The 18417-nt window shown below is 33.6% G+C and overlaps 2 protein-coding genes across 2 annotated transcripts; one reads left to right on the plus strand and one right to left on the minus strand.

Moving 5' to 3' along the window:
• The first annotated feature begins 2051 nt into the window (after positions 1–2051).
• LOC140752155 (ejaculatory bulb-specific protein 3-like) lies at positions 2052–3024 on the plus strand. The gene is made up of 2 exons (XM_073086342.1): positions 2052–2253; positions 2763–3024. Exons 1-2 carry the CDS (start codon positions 2070–2072, stop codon positions 2948–2950), a joined length of 372 nt encoding a protein of 123 aa, XP_072942443.1. The 5' UTR covers positions 2052–2069; the 3' UTR covers positions 2951–3024.
• Positions 3025–3921: 897 nt separating this feature from the next.
• Positions 3922–16762, minus strand: LOC140752546 (uncharacterized). The gene is made up of 7 exons (XM_073086884.1): positions 16606–16762; positions 14907–15115; positions 12226–12414; positions 11595–11711; positions 9997–10180; positions 6394–6584; positions 3922–4112 (listed from the first exon to the last, which is right to left on the minus strand). The coding sequence occupies exons 1-7, from the start codon at positions 16689–16691 to the stop codon at positions 3922–3924; spliced, it is 1167 nt and encodes a 388-aa protein (XP_072942985.1). The 5' UTR covers positions 16692–16762.
• Positions 16763–18417: the final 1655 nt, after the last annotated feature.

An 18417-nucleotide genomic window follows, 5' to 3' on the forward strand; every position in this document is an offset into this window, starting at 1 on the left:
ATACAAAAATCTCGTGTCACAATGTTAGTTACCGTACTCCTCCGAAATGGCTTTACAGATTTTCACCAAATTTTATATGCATATTCAGTAGGTCTGAGAATCGGCTTCTATCTATTTTTCATACCCCTAAGTGATAAGGGTTGTTCACCCTTAACATTTTTTTATTTATATGGCAACACGTTTGCCGGGTCAGCTAGTAACGATATAATAATGTGGAGCGATTTATTTCGTAATAACATTGTACCTAATTCTCAACTGAAAATGCTTGACCTTGTCAATTTTTTTACAATAATATAATTACAATATTACAAAAATATATTAACATAAGTTTATCTCGTGATCTCCCAGTTAAGGTTTTTGTGGAAACACGTGAATTTTAATTATTTTATTTATGATTTTATTAATTCTACATTATTCGAATTATAATATGTTTATCAGAAATAGAATAACATTAACATGCCATCTAAACATAAAAATACATTAATATAATCATACAAGTAAATATGCGATCTAAAACTCTGTTACTGAAATACGGACAAATAATAAAAAAAAACTAAATAAGGTATGTAAAATAAGTAGATAAGATTAGATTCCTACTTGAGAGCGGCCACAGATACGCTACCAAATATTTCTACATACGCTTTGATGCTTTGGCATCTCTGGTTGCAAATGACCGTGTTTACTTTTTATCAGGTAGCCTGTTTGCTTTAAGGATAGCTTAATTTTTTTTTAATATAGGAGTAGCAGACGAGCATGCAGTCCACCTGATGGTAAGTGGCTACTGCGCCCATGGACATCTGTCATCAACCCCAGATAGGATTAGATATTCCTACCTGAGGTCAGCCACAGATGCGCCACTACCCCTGAGGACTAAGCTGGAACGCCGCGGAAAAGTATGTCTCCCTTACACACCCTTCAAAACGGAACACAGCAGCGCTTAACACTGCTATTATTAGGCAGAAATAGGTGTGGCGGTGGTGCCGCCAGAGTCGAACCCCAAAGGGTTCTACCATCTTCAAAAATACTGTACTTCTATAATAGTACCTACGATTAAGTCATCCCGAATGTTGCGAATATCAAGAGTGAAGTGCATAAAACAGATAAGTTTTATTTGAAAGCATCAAACACAGAAATAAGAACTGAAGGAAATATTGCGTATATTGAAACGATGCCGCATTCTGAGAGTCTTAAAAAATCTTTTAAATCAACTTCGGTGGTTAATGTCATCAGAACAATATATCAAACAACCAATTAAATCTGACGTAAACCGCACTCAGTGCGCATATAGTGACCATTTTTTCTTTAAAATGGCAATCTTCGTTGGCAATCTTCAGTGAAATTTCTTATCAGGAAGCATTTTATAAATAATTATCGACGAAAAAAGGTTCGTGAAGACTAAATAGTAACTGAAATGTGACTGGCGAAAAAGGGTCCTCTTATTTATAATTTTGCTGATTAATCGTCTTTGTTTTATATTCTTTAAAACTTGACTTTTTCGTGCCCTCGAGCTGTTCTGGACACCAATACAAAGTCAAGAGAAGCGAGACAGTCTCGTTCTAAACGTATGGTGAATGGTTACGTTAAGTATGCAGTAAGTACGACAATACGATTATTGTACGTACGACGCAAACTCGTAGATATCCAAAATGCGTTCGACTTTAAACCGGTTTATACTGCTTTTTAGTAAACTTTTGGCAATCACTCACACAAGAACACTTTTTTACTCGTAGACTATAACGTCAGGTTTTTTTTGTTTATGCTCGTCTTAAACCATTCTATAATTATTTATGGACGCCTCACTGCATCCTTGCAAATATAGACATAAAAAGCCAAGACGGAACTTTCCGTCCCTTCAATGATTTATTTATTAGATCGAAATCATTTATAGTTACAAACACAATGGACAATAACAGTAGATTATTAATTAATGGGTACTTGCGTAACAAATGAGACAATGAGTACAAGCAATCGAATTGAGATTCATCTTACTATAAAAGCCTGTAGTGGAGTTAATTCTAAGTAATCAGTGTCACTTGTTCTAGCTTTATCTATCCTAATACGTAGTAAAAATGAGAAAATTTGTGATATGTTTAGTTCTAACAGTAGTTACACTGTGTACAGCAGAACAATATACGGATAGATACGACAATATTAATATAGACGAAATATTGGAGAACCGAAGACTTCTGACTCCGTATGTAAAATGCATTCTGGATCAAGGCCGCTGCACTCCTGAAGGAAAGGAACTTAAACGTGAGTTTTCGTATTTATTTTATTCATTTTTTTAATTAATGTAGCTTTCGTGCATGTAGTCCTGATTATCTGCAATCAACCCCAGATAAGCCTGAAGTCCTGTCACAGATGCGTTGCTACCCCTAAGGACTACATTGGAAAACCTCGAATAAGTATGTTCCTCTAACCACACCCTTCAACCCGGAACATAGTTGTAGTAACATGAACATTGATGCCAGCGCCCCTAGCGGATTATATCAGAACTTGAAAATTGTATGGGCCAATACGTAAACAAATACCAAAACAGTCATATTTGTCAAAACGTAAAAACTCATGGTAAGGGTACTGATTCGAACCACAAATAACTCTCCCGCCTTAGAATGTTTAATTCATGTATTAGAATACCACGTTCATCCAATTCTCTACAATGTTTTAGATGGCAAAAGTGAATACACTAGTGTCACCAGAGTCGAAACACAAAGATTCTACCTTTCAATCAACTTTTGCACTTAAATGTTTGACTTTTACAGTACACATAATGGATGCCATGCAGACTGCTTGCAAGAAATGCACCGAAACACAGCGGAAGTCCGCAAGGAAAGTGGTAAAGCATATTCGAGAGAATGAGGTTGCGTACTGGGAGGAGATCAAGCAGAAATATGACCCTAAGGACGAGTACAAAGAAATCTACGAAGGTTTCCTTGCAGCGGACGACTAAAATCGTGTCGTTGTTAATAAATCTGCCAGTAATAGTGCTAATGTAGTTATATAGTCATATTATCGTTTCAACTTTAATTTCACTAAAACAACACGCTTCTTATCACAGCCAATATTATGTTACACACACATCACAATTTAGTATAAAAACTTTTTAGCATTGCATCACAAATCTGTAAATAATATAAACAATAAATAAATGTAATAAACTGAATGTGTTTCTCTCATTTAATCTGTATGTCACATAATTCGCTGAATTTAGCTGGAATTTTCCTATACTATTTTATAGGAAAATTTCAAAAGATTTTTTAGGAGGACCTCCATACATTGTCCTCATAAAAATCAAGTGTCTCACAAAGAAAGATTTGATTTTGGTTTAAGATAATGAGACAAGTTAGTGTCGCGCTGTCACAGATTAATAAGTAGTTACAACGTAAGCGCTGTCAGCGCCCCGCATACACACATATTAGTATGACGGATTATATAATAATTGCTAAATATGGCTTTGTCTTACTGCAAAAGAAACATAGGTTTATTTACTACAGATTTTATATTATTAATTGTTTTGGTTATAAATAAAAAATAATATTTAAATGTACTTTTAGATATTTATTATCACCATATCACAAGATACGAATGAGAGCTGTACATACACGTATTAAATTAAGTGTTTGATATTACACATACAAAAGATGAAACACATTAAATATCATTGCAAAATTAAAAATAATATAAATAAATAAAGGCCTACGTACAACGCAGGGATGACGCAATTGCTTTGTTACCATGTTTTAAAAGCGAGAGTCAATGTAATTTTTGCAACACAATTCGATGAGGCATGTTCTTGTGTGTGATAGACTTAAGCATAGACACTATAATCTGGATCTTCTATTTGTTCTGGAAAGTTTTATTTAACATTATCTTGTCTTCACGCCCATTCATATGATCGAACAATTTGTATTATTAGTTATTTTATGCCTTTGCTTTCTTAAGTTCCGACTCATATTTCTTGGTGTATTTCTTATCACCGTCGTACTTGGCTGAGAGCTGGTTCCAGTAATTGGGTTCGTTGTTGATGAGGTGGGCGATGACCTTACGGGTACCCGAACGTTGGGTTTCTGTGCACTTGCCGCAGAAGTTCTCCAGGGCCTCTCTGATGTGCGCTGTAGTGACAAATAAATAAATAAATAAACACTTTCTACACTCACAGCCCCACATTAGGATTCCCTGTGTCGTGGGTGCCATGGACACACACATAGACAAATAGACAAACACCCAGACCCAGAAACAGAAATCTAAATTCATAATTTAGATATGTGTCTGGCCGGGGATCGAACCCGGGACCCTCTGCGCGTCAGACCGGTATGGTGACCGCTCCGCCACGCGGGTCGTTAAGGAAGAAAAAATAAAGTTATGTACAAAACTTTAGATAGGTACTTATGTCTTTTATAGATGTAACAGGCATGAGGGATGTTAAAGTGTATTAAGAAACTTCTTTTTAAGTACAATTACAAGGCACGGGACTGTACCCACAACTTAGGAGGGCACAGGGGCAGAACTAGACATTTTTCATGCAAATTATTGGAAGAAGTCCATACTCTAAACACGTATAACCGAAATAGTGAAATTTGTGCAACGCGCATCATTGAGACTCATGGTTAATTCAATAAAATAACAAATTACAAATTAATGTTATAAAGTAAAATATTTAATTTAATCAATAAACTTACGCAACATCTATATTTTTAAACACATTAGTAATAATTTAAGAACATATTAGTGCTTAAGCTCTACTTTATTAAATTCAAACACTTACAATGTCTGGTGGATATTGCAAAAAACAAAACTTAACATATTATTTATCATGTCGATTTTTTGTGACTGTATTAATCCGATGTTTTGAACTGTCCGGCTCTCGGTGAATTTCCTATGACGTCATAACGTCAGTTAATTCTGGTAACAGCTTAGGGTTATTAAACTTTGCATAATAAACAGTTTTTTGTTGTAAATAGAGCATAAACTATGTTAATTAAGTATTATATTATTTATAGTATAGGAGTAACAGACGAGCATGCAGTCCACCTGATGGTAAGTGGTTACTGCCGCCCATGGACATCTGAAATCAACCCCAGATCGGATTAGATATTCCTCCTTTAGGTCGGCCACAGATGCGCCGCTACCCCTAAGGACTAAGCTGGAACGCCTCGGAAAAGTATGTCTCCCTTACCGCACCCTTCAAAACGGAACACAGCAAGTATAAGTAGTTTTGTGAATAAAATTTAGTAGAGACCCGATAAGGGAGATAAATGTGTAACCAACACCATTGGGTGACTGTTACGGTAATAAAGAACACTGATTTTTTACACATATACAAAACAATATAATAAAAAAAAAATAGTTAAAATTATTTATATTTTTAGCATGTTTTTTAGTCTTTTATAACCAGAATTTATTATGTATTTTATCATGATCGGAACGAAAGTTTTATCTATGCTAGTACTTATATTTGTATTATAAAAAATAACTACAAAATTATTATAACAGTTGAAGGCTATTACTGAAGTTAATTTTGAATGATCGTCAACTGACGTATTGTTTTTGAAAAGTTCAAAACCAGAATAAAACCTTTCGCTTCTTGTGTCTCGAGCATGCAGCATAATTGTTTACCAAATATAGTAATAAAACCATTTATTACGATCGAAACATTTCCTGTAAGTAAACTGAATCGCAAGGACAATGTTGTTTTATCTTTTTTACCCAAATGCGGAGGGGAATGTTCTCGAGCGTATATCTTATTAATTGGCACGCTCTGTAGCCCAAACGGCTTGACACATTTTAACACACTGAAGTGTCGGTGGATTCGTCTAAATTGTGGGAGTTTTTTTTCTATAATATAGGAGTAGCAGACGATCATGCAGTCCAGCTGATGGTAAGTTTATCTGTAATCAACCCCAGATAGGATTAGATATTCCTACCTGAGGTCGGCCACAGATTCGCCGCTACCCCTGAGGACTGCGCTGGAATGCCTCGGAAAAGTCTGTCTCCCTTACCACACCCTTCAAAACGGAACACAACAGCGCTTCACTCTGCTGTTATTAGGTAGAAATAGGTGTGGCGGAGGTACCGCCGGAGTCGAGCCACAAAGGGTGCTACCACCTTCAAAGTGACATAGGTTATAGTTTTAAGCTGCAAGGATATTGTTTTTTTTCTTTTCTTTAATACCCTTATTAGACTAACTTGTTATACGAAATCTTGTTATGTTTTCAAATGATAAAAATACCAATTCGCACAGTGCATCTTTTGTAAAATCAAAAGTACTTGTCTTAGATTCGAACTCTGAGCCCCCCGATTGAGCGGTCGAGCTTTCAGTCACATGGCGAAAACAGGCAATGTTACTTCCGCTACATACCATCTACAACCTTACTAAACAAAAGATTCACTCACATTTGAGTTCCTTGCCCTCAGGAGTGCACTTGCCCTGATCGAGCAGGCACTTGACGTAGGGCTCCAACAACCTCTTGTTCATGATAATCTCATCCACGTTGACAGAGTCGTACCTGTCGGTATACGTTCCCGCGGGCTTCGCGCTCACTAACGCAGCCAGGACCAAACAGAAGAAGATAATGAAGTTCATTCTGAGGAAAGTTAAAAAGAATTAGAAGAAACGTGGTAGTATTCCTTATTCCGGCAGCAATCTATTTCTGCCTAATAACAGCAGTGTTAAGCGCTACTGTGTTCTGGTTTGAAGGGGTTAGAGAACGAGTAAGGTTTGCATTTATCTTTAGCTACTGACTAATTTCTAATAGCAATGTACTACCGACAAAACTGGGTGGTAAAAATTGTATTGTTTCAAAAGTTTTCATGAGGCGTTTTTAGTCTCATAATTATTTTACATATTCTTTTCCCTTCATGTTTACTTATACCTATCTATCTATCTTACCTACTTGTCTTAAACTAAGTTTTGTAAGAAATTTTCAAATATTCTGCTTTTATCTCTTTGAAAATGCGACGCGTTTTGAAGACGCCACTAAACTCAATAGCAATGTCTTAGTTAAGCAAAACTACTTTTCAGAGAATCTAACAATGCCTGCAACTACATGTTAGCAAAACTAAACACTACATTTTGCGTTATGTATCCTTTTGTTAATATAACAAGTCTCCACTTAATCCACCACCTCCTCCATCCTCCACCACACTTGTTGAATTATAAGTAAATAGTGATATTGAGTCAAAAAATCTTACGTTATATTGTTGGCAGCTACGGATGTATAATAAACGAAGGAATTGTCACACTGCAATGAAAACGCAGTATGCCCCTGGTTTTATATAGTAACTAGATCATCGACTCCATACTGCCGGTAAGGCCGAAACGGGTTTACCTATCGTATCCTTAAAGGCATCGACCCACAACACTGTAGACGTCATAGCCGACCGTATGGAAAATTCTTGAATGCGACAGTAGGTAATTGTTTCTGAGAATATACGATTCCTTGGTCGCCGTTGGTGTTGTAAACAAAAATATAGGAAGATTTTTGTGTTATTACTGGATTACGATAAGGAGGCATTACGGTAAGGTTCGATTAAGTTTATTCTGAAATTTTATACGGATACCATTTTATCTTATAAGCCATTTTTGCTACAGGAAGAATAGAAAAGGCCGTAGTGGCCACGTGGCCAATTGTGGGTTATTATAAATTTATATGCATTTAAAAACATCGTGCTGATCTATCAGGTATTAAGCCTTTATACGATTGTATAGTATTCAATTTCAATATTACCAAATTTAAAGTGACAACCAATTTCCAATCCAGAAGTCTTGGATAAAGAACCGTAACAAAAGCCTGGACGATTCCAACAAAATTTTTCGAAAAAAAATCGCAATGGAACGGAAAAAATAACCTTTAAAATCAATAAATTCAAAGATAAATTAACAATTTTGTGAACTTAAATGTTTAAATAAAATAAGCGTTGTCCGCGAGATTTCCTCTATAAAAGTTTCAGTAAAATGTGCGGTTACCGTGAGTAACCGTTTAAGTAAAGCTTCTTAACTTTTTGTTTTTCGTCATTTTGCCGTACGACCGAGCATTCTGCGTCAGACTTTTAATCAGATCGGAAAATTTTTCGACTTTATATTCTATATCGAGTATTTTTTTTTTATATAAAAATATAGTGGTTAACGCACCCGCACATTTTTTTAAGATTGCAAAAAGTTGTTAGTGTGTAAAAAAGAAAGGTTATCGACTGTATATAATATATGTAATATGTAAACAAGATGTTCACGCTCTAATGCCCATTATTAATAATCAATCTATTCAATGTTTTACATATCAAATATTGTCATTTGTCAATTTCTACCTACTATAAATTGTCTCACTTAGATCTTTGGTAGGCATAATTCGGAATGATAACGGACGTAAAAAGATATAGTGTTCAGAAAAGAAAGGAATATCATAGAAGAACACCTGTGGCCGAACCATAGACTTAGATTTTTTTTAATTTTTTTATGTGTCTGGGCAAACTGTAACCTCCTGAGCGTGGCGCCCCTGGCTGCCCCTCGTGGAGTCAGCCCCTAGTTATTGTACTGTCTCAGAGCTCTCCCTGGTTTTTCAGAAATATTTAAATAATTACCTCAGACCTGTAGGTACAATACAGGTCCGAGATACAACATTGGTTCTTTATATGTTTACAATAACTCTTATATTATTGTATAATTGGTGACTTGGTTGGTTTTGTTATTTATGTTTATTCTGTGTTTGAGTGCGAATTCACATAAACTTACACCACACCGCAGTGCTAATTCTCACATAATGCATTTACGTAAGAAGCTAACTTTTAGGAAATTAAATAAATGTACATTAACACTATAAAGAGTACTAAATTGAAACGTCTTAATAAGTAATCTTCGAAACGTATTGTTTGAGTATCTTATCTTTAAAACCAAATTCGCGAAAAAATAAATTATTTTTTATCTCGTTCCGGTAATTTTCTAAGTAATGTATTCAAATATCACTTGATTATAAAACTCATCATCTTTCGAAATAAAAAATGCTTTTTGCTATTACCACATTATTAATCGATGACTAATAGTGCTTTCAAGTGTTAAAATAAAAATAAATGAAAATTTGGTGGTACGGAACCCTCCATGAGCGTGTTCGACACGCACTTGGCCAATTGTTTGTAGAATTGTGGTGGGAATAATGCACATAGCTTTGAGGTTTTCGTTATTTTTAGTCCGAAAGCTTCCTATATGATGACATCATTTTAAAAATATGTCCTTTATAGTAAACGGCGGCAAAATATTTGTTTAATTGCAAGCATACAAATGAGTCAACTTTTAAAATAGGTTTCAAACTTAATTTGATAAGGAAGTTACTTATTAATATTTATATACTAGTGACATGCTTACCACAAGAGTTACTTTGAAATAATTTTGTGAAATACTTGAAATAATAGAAAAGTAATATGTGAAAGCTTTCAGGAAATATTTTTTCTGCTTAGAAAAAATAAATAGGGTAATTAACACTAGAAAGACGGCAAAATTTAACTACCTACTAAGACGGCGGGCGGTCAAATGACTGCAAGTACTCATATTCAGAAAATGCTTTATTTGTATAAAAAATGCTACTATGAACTTTAATGATTGTAATATAATGCTCATAATTTATACTATTTAACATATCTAATTGCAATGTTTACATTAAAAAGTTTTAATTTCATTACAAGAACCACAAAGTGGCTTTTTACAAGAATAACATACTTTATTAGTTTTATTTTTACATTTACTAATATAACATTCTCGCCCTTTTCGGTTCTCTTGGATAATCGGTAACGAAGATTGAGAAGTTGAAGGCATAGGTTCTACATATAAAGGATCAGAACCGGAAAGTACTGTTTCAATTTCATTATTTCCACACTCGCCAAATCCAAAATAAATTTTCTCCGTTTTATTTTTATTACTGTAAATTTCTTATATATAATGTAAGAATTGATTCCTACTAGATCTAAAATGTTAAAAAATTGTTGTACAGCCCTCCATGCGTCGGCTACATTTCATTTGAAATTCCTTCTTGCAAATGATGTAGGTCCTGCTTGCTCAGTAATAATATTCTGTCGAGCCCGACGACCAGTTGGAGTTGATACCGTCTGAAGTGCCCATGTGGTCCCGTCTGTAGCCGTGTAATGGCGATCCTGCTCGTGAGCAGTACAGGCAAGCAAACGGTGACCCCTACCCCTGCCACGAACACGTTTATTGTTATTAACGTAACGTAAATTCGAAAGGGGTACCTGATCTTCTGGGTCAGAGTCTGCACTATCAGAGTTCGAACTAACAGCAGGTAACACAATGTCATCATCGCTGTCAAGTACTGCAATTTCAGATTCACATTCCGACTGATCGTTTGGTAGGTTTTGCAATAAATGAAGTATTTCGTTATTATCTAGTCTTCGAGACATTTTTATACTAATTTATTCACAATATTCTAAATAATACGTACTATATGAAGGCAGTTACTCTAGCGACTGACTAATAAAACATAACCATTCAAATGTTTACAAAAACACCCTCATATTACAATTATAATCAATACTTAAGTTACAGCAGTCAAATGACTGTCGCCGTCTTTGTCGGTATATCAGCACTTTAAAAGGTAAATAAAGACCCTGAGAATCTTTTGGTCATGAATTTTTAGGATTCTTTTCATAATAATAAAAGTCACAAATTATCAGTAAACTTAGTCAAAAAGTTTTGGAATAAACAAACTTTTAAATTGAAAATCCGGTCAAATGACTGCTCCCGTCTTTCTAGTGTTAAATGACCTAATAGCATCATGCAATTACTTGATAATATACTCCTCGATGATTATTGGCTGTAAGGTTTGCCGCTTTCATACATCTCATATCATTTCATAAACACACCAAAATATACAATAATTCGCCAAGTACGAGTCAAACTGGCATATAGAGGCTTTCGTACCACCAGATGTTCATTATATTTTACTTAAATATAACCATATTAAAATATGTTTTATTGTTCTTATTTGTATTTATTTATTATAATAGCAGTTATAGTAGTAAACGTATTGTAAAATTTCCACTGTCTTTCTAGTTCGGTTTAATAGTTAAATCGAAAGAATCCGAAAAATACTGGCTTGCTGCATGGAGATCACCTTTAATATTTAACTTTATTTTATTTTTCATATTTGTTGTTATAGCAGCCACCATTATGCATCCTCTGTCAATTTTCTATTCATTTATCAATCATTTGTTGTATTGTCATTCAAGTGTCTATCTATTACGGTTCCAGAGATAGAGCCCTGTGACAGACGAACAGACGGCCAGACGGACAAACGGACAGATAGCGAAGTCTTAGTACTAGGGTTCCGTTTTTACTCTTTACTTTTTACCCTAAAAAGTACTTTTCTTGCACTTTTGTATTTTTTATGTGTACAACACAAGAGAAATAACTGAGTAATAATTGTTGTGATACCTGTGTTGATATACCTCTACTGTTAATAATAATTTTGAAAAAATAAATAAAATAGTGGCATGGCCAAAATATTTAATTTATTACAACGAAATCACATTACAATAATAAAGAAGAAATACTTCGAACTACTCTATATTGCCCCAGGTTCTTAGGCCTTAACTTCCTTGAGCTTCCTTCTCGTACTTGGAGACGTATTTCTTGGTAGGGTCGAACTTGGCGGTGAGCTGGTTCCAGTACTCCGCCTCGTGGTTGATGATGTAAGGATTTGGCCGATAATCTGACGTTATACGCCGTCTTTTACTTTTGGTTTGTTTTTAGGCACACATATATGATGTCCAAACGCTTAACTATGTTTTAGTAACAGAAATAAAAAGAGTTATGTGGCCAAAATATATAATTTATTACAACAAAATCACATTACAATAATAAGGAAGAAATACTTCGAACTACTCTATATTGCCCCAGGTTCTTAGGCCTTAACTTCCTTGAGCTCCTTCTCGTACTTGGCGACGTATTTCTTGGTAGGGTCGAACTTGGCTGTGAGCTGGTTCCAGTACTCCGCCTCGTGGTTGATGATGTAAGGATTTGGCCGATAATCTGACGTTATACGCCGTCTTTTACTTTTGGTTTGTTTTTAGGCACACATATATGATGTCCAAACGCTTAACTATGTTTTAGTAACAGAAATAAAAAGAGTTATATGGCCAAAATATATAATTTATTACAACAAAATCACATTACAATAATAAGGAAGAAATACTTCGAACTACTCTATATTGCCCCAGGTTCTTAGGCCTTAACTTCCTTGAGCTCCTTCTCGTACTTGGCGACGTATTTCTTGGTCGGGTCGAACTTGGCGGTGAGCTGGTTCCAGTACTCCGCCTCGTGGTTGATGATGTGGCCGATGACACGACGGGTTCCAGACTTCTGCGTTTCTGTGCACTTCTCGCAGTCAGTCTCCAGAGCTTCTTGAATGTGAGCTGAGAAAAAACATAAAACATTTAGTAATAAGTTTTTTTTTATATAATATAGGAGTGTTAAACGAATATACAGTCCACCTGATGGTACGTAGCTACTACTACTCATGGTCTGCAATTAACCACAGATAAGATAAGATTTCTACCTGAGATCGGCCACAGATGCGCCGCTACCCCAGAGGACTAAGCGGTCTCAGATAAGTATGTATAGTTGTATATAAATTCAATAAAGTAACCAATAAATTACCTCCCAAAAGAGATAAATTATGAATGAGCTCAAGAAAATTAACAGGTAATAACGGTCCACCCCTATATAAAATAAATTGCCTGCATCAATCACGTAAAAACTTATATTAGTATCTTATATTAGGTACAAGAACCAATTTTAAATTTTAATTTGTGAAATTGATAAAACGCGGCCCTAAAACCCTGTGTACTACCCTATTTTACTTAAAATAACTTTAATTTAAACATAATAACTACCGAAAATATTGAAATGAGGTTTAGTAATCGAAGTTTAAGTGATCGTGACAATAGCAAAAAGTTAATTTTAACACAAAAAATACAAGACTGAAGTTTTAAATTCCGTATTTGTTTTATTGTTTAATTATTTCGTAATTTGTACGTAAAAATATTTAAGATTTATGTAGGCTACAGTTATATCTGTCGTTGAATGTTATTTTTATTTAAAGGCAAATAAAATAAACTTATTAATATTGTCTGTAAAGTAACTGCAACTCACAAACTTTACAAAATGGGAATTTACCAAATCAATTATAATAATAAAAATGGAATCGGTAGCTTAATAATATTCACTGGATAATTACGGAGGGTAATGTGTTGGAATCCAAATCCAAGCCTCTCATAATGTATAATATTCAAGTAGGTTGTATATGATAAAGCTGGCAGCTGAAAAATATTTATTTTACTTCTTCTGATTTGTCATTCTTGTCAATGATTCGATATAATAAAAAGTATATTTTTGGAGTGAATTTTATTTTATTATATTTCATAGTTTGTTTTCTCGTTCTCCTGTGGCCATTTTCAAAATTAAAAAATTTAGTGTTGGGTCATATTTTGGAAATAACAGTTTTTCTAATAAACTTCTATATGCTCGACATAATATTATCATTATAAAATATTGTTTTTATTATTTTGTCTGTCTCTTAGTACGGCTTTTATTAATTTTTCAATCGTAAAAGACTTTCACACTAAAGTAACCCAAATAAGGATTGTGCCTACTAATATGTGCATAAAAATAAACGTATCAATTCCACTCACTAATTATATTACAGTATTATTACAGTGACTACGTACCAGATGAATGTATACTCAGAATACCTACTCTACTTAATCACTTTGACACTAATAATGATGTATAACACTAATTTATAGCACCTTTGATCTGAACTCGTGTAGAATGTTTTATATAATATAGTAGACAATGAGGATGCAGTCTACATAATGGTAAGTGACCACTGTCGCCCATGGACATCTGTAATCAACCCCAAGTGAGATTGGAGTCCTGACTGAAGCCCTCGGCCCTTTGAGTCTCCTCGTATAGGTGGTTCTGCCTTATCATACCCTTCAAAACAAAATCACAACCTACACTGCATTGTTATAAGGGAGAAATAGGTGTGGCTGTGGTACCACTAACGTCTAATCATGAAAGCTTGCATTTCTACCTTTAAAATAATTCCCGAAATAGATAAAATATTCCCGAAAGTAATTAGATTTTGTATACTAATCGAAAAATAGTGCAGTGCCGCCATAATAAATCTACTAATATAGTTCAAATATCTGTATACAAGTTCATTTCATTGAGATTTCTACTCAAAGTTATATGTAAACATTCAATACAATCCAATATGTTAAGTGCGCTTAGTATTATTTATTTTATAACTTGACAAATATTGTTTTGTATTTTCTCAGCAATAGCTTATGTCAAGGTTCTCGTTGACGCATGCAATACTGCGCACGAGTTTGTGACCCTAGGTTAAATCATAAAGGTAAGAAAAGATAAAAATACTCACATAAAGACAACTCTTCCTTGGCAGTATAAATAAAATGATAAATAAATATTTTTCTATAACAAAAAAATTTTGGATCCTTAAGAAAGATTTTACTTTTTGAAACACTGACTGCGTTACGAATAAGAGGTTTTGCAATTGATGCTAAGTTGACATATTATATAACTCCAAATGAAAGGAAAGTTCTGCCTTATCAACTAATAATTCTATTCGACCGTTAAGTTGCATCTTTCATCTTTCCCCACGGTGCATTTGGTGGTGGGAATTAAGAATCGCTTGTTGCTGAGAACCTCATCTAAATTAGTATAGTCTCAGCACAATAAAGAGTATAATGCATTTAAATGTTCACACATTTCACATAATTTCCCTCTTGCGAACATTTTCTTTCTACTAAGTTCCTAAGAATCTCGTCATACTTGATAACATCACACCACCATAAATAACTATCTCTTTAAATGTACTCACATTTAAGCTCCTTTCCCTCAGGCGAGCACTTCCCCTCGTCCAAGATGCACTTGATGTGGGGTATCAGGAGGCGCTTGTTGCTGAGGATCTCGTCCAAGTTGATGTTGTCCCACTTGTCGGTGTAATGCTCTCCAGGCCTCGCGAAGGCCACAGCCACGAGGGCGAAAAAGCAGAATACGATGAAGCTCTTCATTTTGAGAATGGTTTTGCTGGAAGAATATGTTTATCTGCTTAAATAGTTAATATGCGCTTATTTTAAATGTATGTATAAAATATATAGTATTTGAGTAATTGACTGTGCTTCCAAAATAATGTTTACTTTTATGTTTTTGTGGATTTTTGAATGATAGGAATTGTTCACTTATTATTTTATAAAATATGTTGACACGTTTATAATTATACTAAATTTATACAGTTTGAAATTATATATCATTTATAAATTCGAAAAGATACTTATACATGTTCGCAATGTATTGTGATTTGAGCTAGACAAATAAAAGCCACGGGATTCACGGGTATAAGAGAAAAGATTAACTGCTAATTTACTGCTATTTAAACATAACTGCACTTCACAAAATTATTTATATTATCACATAGATTACTTTTATTAAGAAACAAATCAAAATGCTGCATTAAATATTATCTCCCCTCTATTTAATCTACACTAACTAATTAATAAAACTTTTCTAAACTAAGCATCAAATAAAAAATATAGAGCTATGTAACAGTGCCCTATTTTATTTATATTTTTTTGCGTACACTTATAATAATGTAGAGGTTTCGAAACTTAAATAGAATACGAAAATCGTTTTATACGCAAGTTCAGAAAATGTTCACTTTTAAGGATGTTCCTTTTAATAAACACTTTCTTTTATTAATTTAATTTTTCGAAGTTTAAATAAAATAAAAATAACCGTTCCATATCTACGTTAAGAATTAGGATTAGCCTTATGTATCCCTAGGTATTATATATATTTATGAACACTTCTATGAAAGTAGAATTTTAACTATTATTAAAACAAAAATAGCCGTTTACTGCTCTAAGGAAAGAGTCCGAACTTAAATATTATTTTTGTATTATTAATGTACACTAACATATAATTAAGTTAAATTTTAAAATAAATAGACAGTCCGTACTAACATTCAGCAAAGACGCGGTTAAAGTGCGTATTTTCAAAAATAACCGTCGACTACTATTAAGAAAAGAGTCCACCTTTAAGTATTACTTTTATATTTTTAATAAACACTAACAAAATTAAATTAAATTGTAAAAACAAATAGAAACAGTCCGTATTAAAGTTAAGTAAAGGCGCGGTTTAGAGCGTGTATTATCAAAAATAACTGTTTACTACTGTTAAGAAAAGAGCCCGACTTTAAGTATTACTTTTATATTTTTAATGAACACTAAGTAATAAATTCAAATAAATTTTAAAATTAATAGACAGCGTCCGTACTAACGTTAAGTAAAGACGCGGTTAAGCGCGTATTTTCAAAAATAACCGGTTAAGAAAAGAGACCGACTTTAAGTATTTCTTTAATATTTTTAAGCACACTAATAAAATTCAATTAAATTTTAATATAATAAAAATTATCCGTACTAACGATAAGTAAACGAAGTTAAGGGAGCGTATTTTAAAAACACTTCTAAAACGCGGGCTTATGCTCACAACTTATCAATTGCAATGAATATTACAATTACCTGTACAGTGACTTGCTTAGACCCTGATTAGATATTCTCAACTGATCACTGCCTCTGTGGTTATGAGTGGTTTTATATGAGAACATGACGTGTGACAAAAACTACTTATTATAATTAACCATTAACTAGAAGCGTTTGTGATCGACGGCTCAATATTATTTCATTGTCTACAGGTCATGGAAACAACCTTTTCCGAGAAGAATTTCTTCTTAGATCTATACCTATTCTACGTAATACGTAAATACCTAATACATAAAAGATTAGTGTTTACTGGTTTACGCAATTATTCCTGTGATTAAGAACAAATTATTTCAAGGGGATTTTTTAACTGAGTGAATTAATTTATTAACGTTCATTACGCTTTGACATTTAATATGTGTATGTTGCAATTTTGATTATTTATTCTGGTCGATGCAGCGGGTATATTTGAGAGATAGTTGCTTAGTTAGTTATAATGACATTCGGCTAATCAAATAAGTGTGAAAGTTTAAATATTGTTTGGTATTTTCAGCTCTTTGATTTTAACAGTAATTTGGGTACTAATGGGCTTACGACCTAATTAGTAATTGCTGTTCAAGATTGAGAAACTCAAAATGAGGGAGTTTGACATAAGGCGTTTCAACTTATTCTCAGGAGCCGAAATTTTCAACTTCAACACGTTTCCAAATGAATTCTGAGAGGTAGTGACTATTTAAAATCAGGTGAAATATCCGTTAAATACGAAAAAAATATATAAGAGCCACCTTTATTAGACACAGAAAAATTAATAACAAACATACAAATAAATTTAAATACGTAATTTCTGAAGCCCATCCACTCTACCCAAATACATTTAGAATTAGATATCTGAATACGTATCATGAACTTACTTGTAGATTTTTTTCTTTTTATATTATAGGAGTAGCAGACGAGCATACAGTCTACCTGTCCAGAATTCTACCACCTTTAAAATGTTGTATACTGCCCGACACTTATTTATTAAACAAATCTAAAATGTTCATCAACAATGTAATTTTCATCATTTTTGACACTTTTTGCTACTGATTGAAATAAGTTTGTTTTTCATTTTTAACTGTTCACCAGCAAACAAAATTTTGTATACATTTTGGTTTTCTTAATACCTAGATATTGCCAACACAATATGAATTCATTAATAATAATTATCATACATTATACCATGGGTTTACATTTTGAAATAAAAAGTTTACCTAAAGTTATTTTGTATTTAGGTAATAGTAACTAATTAATACTTATTTCTACTTACTTAGTTCTTATTTCATGTAAAAGATCTCTTTAATGCTATCTCCACAGAATTTAACTATAGACTGTTGTCTTGACTAATATGGATAGGACCCTAAACTATACTAATATTATAAAGAGGAAAACTTTGTTTGTTTGTTTGATTGTAATGAATAGGCTCAAAAACTACTTTACCGATTTTAAAAATTATTTCACCATTCAAAAGCTACATTATCCACGAGTAACATAGGCTATATTTTATATGAAATACATTTGATAAATAGATTTTGAGGCGGTACAAAGTTTGCCGGGTCAGCTAGTGGACCATAAAGTGGTTATTTTAAGGAATCGTAGAAAGACTCCGAAAGTACTACCGCTGCAGTTATTTCTGCAAATAACAAAAGTGTTATTCATTTTAAAACAGATGTTTAGTAAACACTTTTTGAATCGTTGCAACTAAATCCTATTAGGATATCATCATCATCAACCCATTATCCTCCCACTGCTGGGCACGAGTCTCCTCTCATAATGAGAAGGATTAGGCCATAGTCCACCGCGCTGGCCAAGTGCGTA

This window comes from Epargyreus clarus, unplaced genomic scaffold (assembly GCF_041222505.1).
Source record: "Epargyreus clarus isolate Ecla_fem2 unplaced genomic scaffold, WU_Ecla_fem_2.2 ptg000024l, whole genome shotgun sequence".
Lineage (NCBI taxonomy): Eukaryota > Metazoa > Arthropoda > Insecta > Lepidoptera > Hesperiidae > Epargyreus > Epargyreus clarus.

Bases quoted from the DNA above. Each gene is read 5' to 3' on its own strand.
- LOC140752155 (XM_073086342.1), top strand. From the start codon at position 2,070: ATGAGAAAATTTGTGATATGTTTAGTTCTAACAGTAGTTACACTGTGT. The intron at 2,254-2,762 runs GTGAGTTTTCGT...TGACTTTTACAG, and splicing joins TGAAGGAAAGGAACTTAAAC to TACACATAATGGATGCCATG.
- LOC140752546 (XM_073086884.1), bottom strand. From the start codon at position 16,691: ATGTTCTCATATAAAACCACTCATAACCACAGAGGCAGTGATCAGTTG. The intron at 12,415-14,906 runs GTGAGTACATTT...GTTTTTTCTCAG, and splicing joins TGAGGGAAAGGAGCTTAAAT to CTCACATTCAAGAAGCTCTG. The intron at 10,181-11,594 runs GTTAAGGCCTAA...TGTTCGTGGCAG, and splicing joins CGAGAAGGAAGCTCAAGGAA to GGGTAGGGGTCACCGTTTGC.